General features: G+C 29.0%; 1 protein-coding gene across 1 annotated transcript; it reads left to right on the top strand.

The window, feature by feature from the left end:
* Positions 1–858: 858 nt before the first annotated feature.
* On the top strand, positions 859–7,353 carry LOC101215468 (putative leucine-rich repeat receptor-like protein kinase At2g19210). The gene is made up of 13 exons (XM_011654069.2): positions 859–1,015; positions 1,463–2,003; positions 2,891–3,372; positions 3,456–3,594; positions 3,865–3,936; positions 4,037–4,108; positions 4,251–4,331; positions 4,956–5,119; positions 5,246–5,454; positions 5,593–5,719; positions 5,894–5,956; positions 6,055–6,250; positions 6,741–7,353. The coding sequence occupies exons 1-13, from the start codon at positions 931–933 to the stop codon at positions 7,141–7,143; spliced, it is 2,634 nt and encodes an 877-aa protein (XP_011652371.1). The 5' UTR covers positions 859–930; the 3' UTR covers positions 7,144–7,353.
* Positions 7,354–12,417: the final 5,064 nt, after the last annotated feature.

The following is a 12,417-nucleotide window of genomic DNA, read 5'->3' as shown; positions in this document are numbered from 1 at the left end:
GTCGTCCAGAACATGTGGCAACACCACTTATATATTTTCAATATAATATATAAACTTTGAGATCAAATCAAACCCAACCCGTTCAGTAGTTCAAACTACAATATTGTTCAGTTTATTTTATTTTTTGTTTTGGAAACTTTTGGGTCCTGGTCAAATATTATAATTCTGACCTCTACATAGTGTGTTCATATACATAGGTAGAAATTAGCTATCAATTCCTTCCATAATTAAATTAAGCCTTTTGTTACCAAAATATTAAGGACTTATTTTGCATTTTGGTTTCGGGGTTAAGTTAGGATACTTTGTAGTTCAATATATTACAGCCTGACTCATCATTTTGATTCTAGCAAAAGTTATTTATTTGATTTCAAAGTTAACTTTCACATATAATGAATCTATTTTCTAAAAAAATGAAGATATGAATGGCAATCTTTATTGTTTCTAACATGTCACAACAAACACCAACTCAATAAGTCATAATCACATCCATACATTGATGAATACATTCTTTGGATGGGTAACTACCTTTAAAAACAATCAATAGACACCTAAACTCGAAAAATAGTGTTCCAAATATTGAAGAACTGAATGATATTTTAGGGACATAGGATTATTACACTTTGATTGTTCTAATATTTTCAACAGAATGATTCAAAGTTGTTCCCTAAAGATGGAATGACAAATTAGTTCTTTACAAAAAGGAAAATATAGGGATGTAAAAGTTCTCCTCCTTTTTCCCTTTTAATTAATATATATATATATAGCGAATACACCAAATTAGTCGACAATCACATAATTATTATTTAAAATTTAAAAAGAAATCATATGGTAGGGTTTGGCCCATATGGGTTGGTATCATATTGTCAGAGAGCAGAGAAAAACAAATGCTAATTTAACTCTCACACACATAGCTTCATTTATTCGTCAACAATGACCAACACTCTCGCCAAGTTCCTCCTTCCTCTTCTCTCTGCTTCAATTTTCTTTCATTCCATTTCCGGCCAGAATCCTTCAGGTAAACCACTTTCATTGTGTTGTTTTTCTTTGTTTCTTCATTTTCAATTTATTCATCTCTTTTTCTATTATTTTCTTTTGATTTTAAGGTTAAATGAGAGAAAAAATATCATAAAGTCATATGATATATATATATATCTCCGTAAATCGACGTTGTTGTTCTACCAGAATTTAGTCTTTTTTATCATATACGACTTTAATTATCCTTCTCATTTACTTGCAACTTGAATAACTGTAATTTATATAACAAGACGTAAATGTGTCTTGTTAACATTTTCACAATATTTTGAGATTTTACTTGTTTGTTTTGTGTTATTTGCTCTTCATGAACTTCGTAATATTTGCTATTAAGAATTCAAATGTTCTTTTTAAATGGATAAAATCATACTTAATTCAATAAATTGTGGTGACTGGTGAGGATATAATTATAAAACACATTTGGTTTCAGGTTTCATCAGTTTAGACTGTGGAATTCCTCCGAACACCAGTTATACTGAGCATCACACAAACATAAACTACGAATCCGACGCGGCGTTCATTAACACGGGAACAATCCACAACATATCGTCAGTATACATAAGTGATACACTCAAACAACAACTATGGAGTTTAAGAAGTTTTCCGACTGGGGTGAGAAACTGCTACAGAGTAAGAGTGAAATCGGGCACCAAGTATTTGATTCGAGCCAGCTTCCTATACGGCAATTACGATGATCAACGGAAGCTTCCCGGCTTCGATCTCTACTTTGGACCCAACTTATGGACTTCTGTAACACTCGAGGCCCTCAACACGACGGAGCATTTGGAGATTATGCATATTGTTTCGTCGAATTGGGTAGAAGTTTGCCTCGTCAATACTGGGACCGGAACACCGTTCATTTCGGCTTTGGAGCTTAGGCCATTGCCAACCTTTCTTTATGAAACAAGATCGGAGTCGCTTACCACTTTCTTACGCCTTGATGTGGGCTCTGCTACAAATCTTTCTTACAGGTCGGCTATATAATTTCTTCTTCTTACTAAAAGTATATATATATATATATATATAATTTCATGCATAAAATTTGAGTTACATTATTGCTTACTAACAAAAGATTGGATAAAATGTTTGTGGTGAAATCTATATCTATATCCTACTAAATGTTAGGTCAGTATTTAATTCCAACTGTTACTTTTTTCCTGTAAAAAGTTAAAAATATTTAATGTAATTAAATTTGTAGAACTCATCACGTTAAGTTTTCTTATCAATCTGTCATTTGTGAATCTGCTTGTTCTGCAGTGAAGCGAATTCTATTTCCTACTTAAATTTCAAGTAAATCGAGCATTTTTTAGTATAACAGTTGAGGACACGAAGGATTGAACTTAAAGCAGGTCAATTTATATTATACTAATATTTTATAGTTCAACAAAAACTAATTTAATTTGAGATGAAGATTTGATTGGTGTTCAAGACTTGGGTTGGTCAAATACAAAATTTTGTACGATTTGTGTTTGGGTCACGTTAAGAAGATATGGGCGTTTTCGGGACCAACTATTTTAAAAAAAAAATGAAAAAGATGTTCAATCAACCAAATTTAGTGGGCAAATTAAACAAACCCAACCCTCAAAAGTCAAAGTTCATAGCTTTGGATAATTGAATCAATTTCTTGTTCACATCTAATTTCTTGAACCTCTATGATTGAATCAAACCAAAATAAGCACTTAATTTATCCTACCTAATTCAACTTAACTTTAATAATTCAATTTGGAATTGTTTGAATTATTTGAATTTTTTTTCGTCTTTTACCATCTCCAACTTTAGAAAGAAGTACAATAAATTGCTTTTTTCTATAAGAAATGCTAACAGATATATGCTTTGGTTTGTTGTTTCCTTTATGAAGGTACAAAGATGACATTTATGATCGACTATGGTACGCCATGACCCCACTCTCAGCATGGACTAAATTAACTACGACTGAGCCCATAAACTCCAACGACCCCGAACTTTTCATACCCCCTCAGCCAGTCATGTCCTCGGCAGCAACACCCATAAATGCCACCTCTCCAATGGAATTCAACTGGGTAACGCAAGACGTGACAGCCAAGTTTTACGTCTTCATGTTTTTCACTGAGATCCAGAAGCTTAAACCAAATGAGTCGAGAGTGTTTGAAATACTACTCAATGGCAACCCTTGGACCAAGGAACAAATTTCCTTACCCTACTTACAAGGAGTTGTCTCTTACTCTACCACAGCCCTAACAGGCGGAACTTACAATTTCGCCCTCGTGAGAACCCCTAATTCCACCCATCCTCCCCTATTAAATGCCATTGAAATTTACCAGGTCATTGATTTTCCTCAATCTTCCACAGATGAGAAAGATGGTGAGTGTAAATACCATAAATAACCATTTTTGTAATAATATAATGTCCTAACCAGTTGAACTATAACGTATAAAATGTTTCAGTTGAGAGCATTTTGGATATCAAGGCAGTGTATGGAGTTGGAAGAAATTGGGAAGGGGATCCTTGTATGCCTAGACAGTTTATTTGGCAAGGACTCAATTGTAGCTCTGTGGATTCTCAGCCTCCAAGGGTCACATCATTGTAAGTTTTTCAATTTGTCCATACTCAAACCCTTTTGGGCTTTGTTTAGGATTCCTCAGTTTACTTTTACCCTTCTTGTATTTTTCTTCTTCTCCTTCTTAGATGTTTGGTTTGTCTCCACTTTGATTATTAATATTTGATATAAACTATCACCTTTTAACTTACTACATTTTTTATTAACATATGTACACTCTAATTAAGTCATTGATAGACCCCATCATTTTGCATCACTTTCACTTCACTGAAAATGGTTGAATTTGCAATAATCAGGGATCTATCCTCAAGTGGACTCACAGGAGAAATATCTAAAGAAGTAGCTAGTCTTAAAATGCTTGAGACTTTGTAAGTATGTCTAATTTTAATACTCATTTCTACATTAATTTATCACATCACTCACAATTTAATAAAACCCACTATTTTTCTTTTCCTATTTTGGTATTAGGGATTTATCAAATAATAGCTTGAATGGAGCAGTGCCTGATTTTCTTACTCAATTGCCATTATTGAGAGTGTTGTAAGTAATTGTGTATGACATATGAAGATATGATATGATGTGTATTACACTACACTTCCATATTTTTGCTATATTTATAAAAAAAAATTAAATTTTTTATTTAAAATAACTTCGTTTTAAATAATAATATTTTATTTTGCAGAAATTTAGAAAGAAATAATCTTTCAGGACTTATTCCTTCCCAACTCATTGAAAAATCCAAAGATGGTTCTTTATCCTTAAGGTATGAAACTCAATTCTTCTATCTTATTTTAAATTTCCTCTTCTACTTCTTTATTTTATAGCTTAAAAGTACTTTTCATTAGATAACTTTTTTGGAGCTGGAAAATTATTAGGGGTTGTTGGATAATAATCGAAAAAGAGGATTTGATGGGGTTGGAGTTGTATTTGATGTTTTAAGAGAAATTATTATAAATAAAAATATTTACAAAACAAAACAAAATTGCATATTCTTTCAATGATAGATATTGATACGATTTCTTTTTAAGTCTTAATCAATATCAATGTCAGATCTGAAATTTTACTTTTTTATATATATAGTTTAAGATACTCTTTGTTTTCAATGGTAAAACTATTAAAACTATTTACAAATATAACAAAATTTTGTATCTTCTATATATGTTTATGAATATTCTTTTTCATTTTGTCGTAGTCAAGAATCCAAAATAAAATAGAAATGGACTATTAAAGACGTTAGGGATTAAAACTGCTTTTTAGGGAGAGTGGTTAACAATTTGGTCTTTATTTGCTTTGAAACGAGTAATATAATTAATTTAGTTTGTACAATTAAAAATCTGAAATATGAATGTAATGATTAATTAAAATAATTTTCTTTTGGATCACATAGGTATGGGGGAAATCCAAATCTGTTCAACGGTACATCACCAAGTGAAAAGAAAGAAAAAAGGAACATAGGACCTGTAGTAGGATCAGTCGTTGGTGGATTTGTTATTCTTTTGTTCATAACTTCAGGTGTTATCGTGTTGATTAAGACTAAACATAGAAAACAAGGTAAGATTATTAAAATTTAAAATGCATCATTTTAATTTCAAAATCATTACTTCAAATAGTATAATAATATATATACACACATATATATCATTGGAAATTTAAAATTTAAATAATCATTCCCTTTAGGTGTTGTGTTGGGAGAAACAAAACAATGGGGCTCAAATAAAAGATCATATTCTTATGGTGATATCTTGAGAATTACAAACAATTTGGAGCGATTGCTTGGAGAGGGTGGTTTTGGAAAAGTTTACTATGGTCAAATTGGTGATATTGAAGTTGCTGTTAAGATGCTTTCACCTCAATCAGTTCAAGGCTACGATCAATTTGAAGCCGAGGTATCACAGATACTTGTAAAAACAGTAGATAATAAAGCAAAAGCAAGCAGTTGGAAGCATTGTTTATATATGTGTATATGATTAATCTATTTTCAATATTTGGTAACTTTTTTAAGAGGTAAAATTTAAATTATGCAGGTTGATCTTCTCCTAAGGGTTCATCACAGAAACTTGACTGGCCTTGTTGGATATTGTGATGAATCAACCAATAAAGGACTCATCTATGAATACATGTCAAGAGGAAACTTAGGATCTTTTATTTCAAGTATTTATACTTTCCTTTTTTAAGTGTTGAAATGGTTTTAAATTTTTGTATCAAAACTATGATCACCATGTTAATTATTAGAGTAGTAGATTTAGTGTCGATGTAATATTTACTTTTAATTTTAACAGTCGTCAACTGTCTAACACGTAGGTTTTTTTTTACATATGAATGTAGGTGGAAAATTAAAGGTTTTGGATTGGAAAGATAGACTTCGTATAGCAGTGGATTCAGCACAAGGTTTGTAATTATATTATAGTTTATCTTGATGAAATTTTTTACACTCCTAAAATTTCTCTATTAATTTTCAATTTATTATTTTTATTCATACTTTGTAGGATTTGAGTACCTTCACTGTGGTATCAAACCAACCATAATACATAGGGATGTAAAATCTTCAAACATATTACTGGATAATGAATTTAGGGCAAAAGTTTCAGATTTTGGGCTTTCAAGAGCTTTCGTAACAGAAAATGGTGCCTCTCATGTCACAGCCACAAATGTTGTTGGAACTTTTGGTTACATTGATCCAGAGTAAGTAATAATAATTTACACTCAAAAATCTTTCTCATGCTTGATTGGATAACATCAATTGATATATCATATTAATTCATATTTCAAGTATTGATGATAGTGTCAATTTTGAATGACTTTTTCATTAGCTTGTTTTAAAAATCTTTCTATTATTTTAAAAGTTGTGATATAAGACGTTTCAAGACTACTTTTAAGAATGTTGGACAAAAAATTAAAGCTTAGTTTCAATCACTATGTAGGACATGACTTGAAATGGAAATTTAGACTTAAAACACTATCATATTGTTTTAGATACCACTGCTCCACATGCTCCATGTCTCAGTTAAACTTTCTTATGGATCTCTACTCTTCAGCTAGATGTTTGACAAAACATTTCTAAAATTTCAAAGATAATATCGTAACGTTGAGTTAAAATAATAGAAGTATGAAGGAGAGAATCTTCTTAGTTTTATTAATTTGTGTGTTAATTTGCTTTTGTTTTGGTGGTCAGGTACTACACTACATCCCAGTTAAACGAGAAAAGTGATGTTTTTGGATTTGGAGTGATTATTTTTGAGATCATTACAGGAAAACCAGCTTTGATAAGAGGGGAAGACAATAATAATGTAACTCACATTTATAATTGGGTTAGCACATTGATTTCTCAAGGTGATATTGGATCAATAATTGACCCACAAATGGTAAAAGATTTCGACGTAAACTCGGTTTGGAAGGCTCTTGATGTAGCAATGACTTGTGTATCATCCAAATCTAAAGACAGACCAAATATGAGCCAAGTTTTGGTCGAGTTGAAGGAATGCATGACCATGGAATCTAATCATGATAAAGATCATCACCAACCCGAAATGAGTGTTGCACAATCCCGCACTCTAGATGTCCCTTCGGCTAGGTAGATGTTCTCTTTAGTTCAACAGATGCAATTGGAAGAAAATTTAGAGTTTATTTGGTTGAGAATTCAAACTTTCTTCCATGTTATCAGATTCGTCACTAAGTTCAATGTTGTTTAGCCAACAATTTTGATTCTGTTTTTGAAAAACTATTTTTAGATTTTGTAATCTAATCCATGCAAAACTCTGTAATAAACTTTTTTTTTTTTTGATGATTTTATTGTATCTAATTTGAATTCAACATTTTAAAAGGCAGAATTATATTAAACACATACAAAAACATTTTAAAAATACATACGTCATGTTATAATTAAACTCAATTCATTTTTTTAACATATTATGTATTATAAATTGTATAATAATACTAACTAATAATTATACCATTTTATTTTATGCAGCGTAGTTATAAATTATTTACTTTTATAACTAATTTACTTTATGGTTGAATTAATCTTTCTTTTAAAAATGGTTAGTTTCGTTTGGATTGAATTAAAGAAAAAATATTTTTTAAGAAATTTATTTTTGTTTAAACATTTTTTTCTTAAAAATTGTTTTAAATACATTTAAAAGTCTATTTTGAATGCTTTTCAAACACTTTAGCTTTTTTCAAAATAACCTATTTTAACACATGAAAATATAATCCAAACACGCTCATCTAGTCTAATTTTCAGATTTGATAGTTCAATCGTTATAAGGTCACTTAGTTATGTTCATTTTTATCCTTGTTTAGGCTTTTTGTTTTTCCTACTGATTCAATATTTTTGTGAGAAGTTTTTCTGTCATTTTTTATCAATAATTTATAATAAAAAAAAAACATCTTACCATCTAAATATATAATAATCTTTTCTATAGAAAACAACTTATAGGAAAATATTCGAATTAGAATAGAAAAATTATTTTAAGTGAAAATATAACAAAATTTTATTTTAGTATTTTTCTTATTTTTTACTATATTAAAAAAATGTACCAACAAAAAAACAAAGAATTTTTTTTTGTATTAATATAGAAAGACTTAAAACCAGAATTTAAAAGAGAGAAAAAGCAAGAAGAAAAAAAAGAAAAATGGGTATTTTCAACAAAATACGCGTTATCCGAAAAACGACGTCGTTATTTTAGTATTTAGCTATAAAAGAGAAAAGAACAAAAAACGCGTTGTTGGGTGTGACTGAGAGAGAGAGATGGCCAAAATGAGGTGTTCTTGATGTGTTGGCAGTATAAGGGCCCATCGAACCCCATAGCTTGACCGTCAATGCAGCCATCGGTCATTTTGAATTGACCTCTTTTTTCTCCTTTTTCGAGCTTCAACTTTTCCATTTTTTTTCCCTTTAAAATGACGTGGCCATGTTGACGTTGTCTCCTACCTTAAAATTAATAATCATTCATAATTAAAATTTGAAATTGCCATCACATACTTTTCTTCTCACCACATTCCCTTCACCCAATCCTTCATTATTTAATATAACTTTTAATAATTAATACTATTGCTTTCACAAATATTTAATTTTTAAAAATTTGTCTATAGCCCCTTTTGTGTTTACTATGTTTTCAAAAATTTTCAATTTTTATATAGTATGATCAATTTGATATATAAGATTAAATTTTACTTTTAATTTTATGTTTTTTTTTTTAAAATATGTTTCATAAAAATTGAAATTTAAAGACTATTAGATATTGTTAAAAATTGATGAACAAAATTGACAAAAGAAAATTCTTTTACTTTCGTTTATTCAAAAATGTAACTTAATATTTAATTATTTCACTTTCTTAATGAAATCATTAATAGTAGTACATAGTATTACTCCTTATTATTAGTAATAACACTAAGTATTACTAACATGAGATCGGTATGTTTTTAAAGATTTGAAGAAAACCTAAGGTTTCAGTTTTAATTCTCCCTCCATTCTCAATCTGTAATTAAAATATCTTTTAAAATAAACAATAATAATACTAAACAAAAACAAAAATAAAATTTTATAATGTTTTAGTCTTTCAATTTGTTTTCTTTTTCTTCAATTTAATCTAAATTAGTTCCCATTCAACAACCCTCTCCTTCACACACACACCATTGATTAATTACCTTACAATTAAGTGGATCTTAAGGAAAAATCGTTAGGTTTTTTTGTAGATCGATCTATTACTACAGAATTAGTGTGAGAACAAAATAATTATTTGGTTTGATCGAATGCTTGGACAACTTTCGATCAATCAATGATGTCAAGGGCAATGGTAGTCGAAGGCTTCTATTGCTTATCCTCTAAGATCAATTTTCAGTAGAGATGTTCGCGGTTCGGTTTGAAGCTAAAACTGCACCGAACCGCAAAAAAAAAAAAAAAATCATTTGAAACCGAACCAAACCGCTCATTTGTGCCAAACTGAATGGAAACCGGACCACATATGCATAAATAAAACCGAACCACTTATACAAAGTTACAAACATAGAAATTTCAAAATTACAAATAAATAAATAATAATAAAAAAAATCTAGTAAAAATGTTTAGGGTTGTATAAAAACATATATGTATAAAAACTAAAATAATGCTAAGTTCAAGTCCACTCCTTACATTTTTTTTCCATATTATTTTTACTAGTGGTGTAAGAATATGTGTTGAACCCGAATAACCCAGACTACTCAACTCATATTATAAGAGTTGGGTTGGGTTATGTTAAAAAAATTTGATTTTGTTGGGTTGGGTTAGGTCTCGGGTTGGAGGGTTGAAAATTTTGGTTTAACCCAACTCAACCCGAATTAATATTATTTAATAAATTAGGTATATAAATTAATATATATTATTTAATAAAAAACAAATTAGGTATATAAACTTTAAATTTATTGTATGAAATTTTGAATTATGTATGTTTGAAATTTAAACATAACAATTTTGAACTTTTATAACCATTAAAAAAAAAAACTATACAACCCGACAACCCAACCCATATTTTACGGGTTGGGTTGGGTTGAGTTAGAAATTAAATTTGGGTTATCAACCCAAATAACTCGAAAATATGGGTTGGGTTTAGAATGTCTCCGAACCCAATCCAACCCAATTTCACCCCCAATTTTTACTGATCTACAAAACCTCAATCAATGAAATTTCTAAATTTGTCACTACAACTTCGGATATAACTAATCTCATGCCCTCTATTCTTTCTTCCTAAAATAATAATAATAATAATAATCATAATTTTTGTTTTTTCTTTCAAGTACCACGTGATAATCTTTTATTGAACCCTACACTTAAGGGGCATTATGGACATATAATGAGTTATTATAATCTGTGGTTGTTATAGCATTTGGATTAGTGTAGTATTTATTTGAGGTGTAAAGTATTATAGTTCGAGTTATTATAGTTTATGTTTGAGGTACAAATTATTATAGTCTGTACTATATGTTGTTTGTTTTTTTTTTCACTATTATTTTTTGGCATATATATAATATATATATATTAGGTACATAAAATACCAATTTTTGAATACATACTTTGAATTTTAGGTTCCACTAATTTATACATCTTAGTATATTACTAATTGAAATGTATGTCTTCAATTTTATATTATAGTTTATTTTTACATAAATTGATATTTGATTTAATTAGATCTTGCTAATTAACGTGTTCATTTAATAAATTTAACTACAACCTTCCTATATTCATACATGACTATTAACAAATTCAAGAAGTAGATAAAATAATTTTGCAACAAAAAAAAAAAGTGTACTTACAAAATTAATTATAATTAAAGAAAAAGTGTATTTGAAATGACTTATAACAAAGGATTTTAAAATTTTTATTTTTATATAAATAAAAAATTCTTAAAATAAAATCAAAATGTGTTAAATTTATTTTTTAAATATTTGTATATACAAGTTTTTTTTGTTTGTTATATATACTAAAAATGTTTTATTAAAATTTTTCTAGAATGATCGATGGCGACGCTTTTCGGAGTTGATTATCGAAAGTTCGCTACTAGAGTCACCAGAGGTGGTGGTCTAAGATTGTTCGATGATGATCATTGAAGATTAGCCTAAACTCTAAAGATGTTTTTATTAAAAAATTTCAAGGTTGATTGGTAACGACAAGAGGTTGGGTTAGGGATGGTCGCAGAGTTGGTTTTAAGAAGTTTGTCGATAAAGTCACTTGAGGTCATGGTCGGAGATTGACCAACTACAATCACCAAAGATTAACCTAAACATAACCCTAAAAATGTTTTATTAAAATTTTTTTAAGGTTAATTGGTGGTATGTGTCCGTTGTTGTAGTTGGAGTTGGTTGTTGGAAGTTTGCTAGTAGAGTCACTGAAGGTGGTGGTTGAAGATTATTGGCCGGAAATGATCATCGAAGGTGGTGTTGAAAGTTGGTTTATAAACTTTTTCTCAACCCTCGAAACAAATACCCATAAGGTTGAAGAATAATAATGACATACATGTTATTTTAAATCTTAATCCTAATCCTAATCCTCAAACCTAAATCTTAAACCTTGTCCGAAACAGAGAGCCCCAAACATGTCTTTCAGTGTTTTCCTTCCATCATTAAACTTAAACTTAACTTACATTAATTTAATCATATATTGACTATAAAAAGAAATATATAGTTTTTTATTTAAGAAAAAAAAAATTCAAGGGTTTTCCTAAGCTGTAATTTTTGACAAAAGATTTGGCTTTGAGAGTACCATTTTGTTTTTTAGTACATGAGTGGGGGTTCTTTTTTCTCAACTTTAAAAGCAAACAACTTCATGTGTAATTTACTTCAAAAAAATATATATATATAGATTTAAAAGCAAAATTTATCAATTTCTATTAATAATACAAGTCTGTTACTGATAGACTATGTTGCAAATATTAGTCTATCATTGATAAACCATACGAGTCTATCAGCAATTAATTTTGCTATATTTGCAAAAGAAAAAAAAATAGCATTGATATATACTTAATTATTATTTCTAAAATGACCATAATTTCCATTAAAGAAACATTTACGTCATGATGAAACAAACCGTAACAAAAAAGAGTGGTCGTTTTTTTTCTTTTTTACTACAACAAATAAAGACATGCATAAATATAATAACATCTCAATTACCATACTTAGTTAGACTTTCTTTAAAAAAAATTACTTAAACATAAGTAGAGTTAAACTAAAATAAAAAAAATTACACATTTATTAAATAGTTTTTAAAATATACATATTAGTAACAATTTTAAAACTTGGAAAACACTAAACTTATAATTCAACCATAATGTTACATTAAACGAACTCAACTAAAAGTATTAATTAGTACTTTTAATTCT

Source organism: Cucumis sativus, chromosome 3 (assembly GCF_000004075.3).
Source record: "Cucumis sativus cultivar 9930 chromosome 3, Cucumber_9930_V3, whole genome shotgun sequence".
Classification (NCBI taxonomy): Eukaryota; Viridiplantae; Streptophyta; class Magnoliopsida; order Cucurbitales; family Cucurbitaceae; genus Cucumis; species Cucumis sativus.
This window is presented reverse-complemented; position numbering and strand designations above follow the sequence as displayed.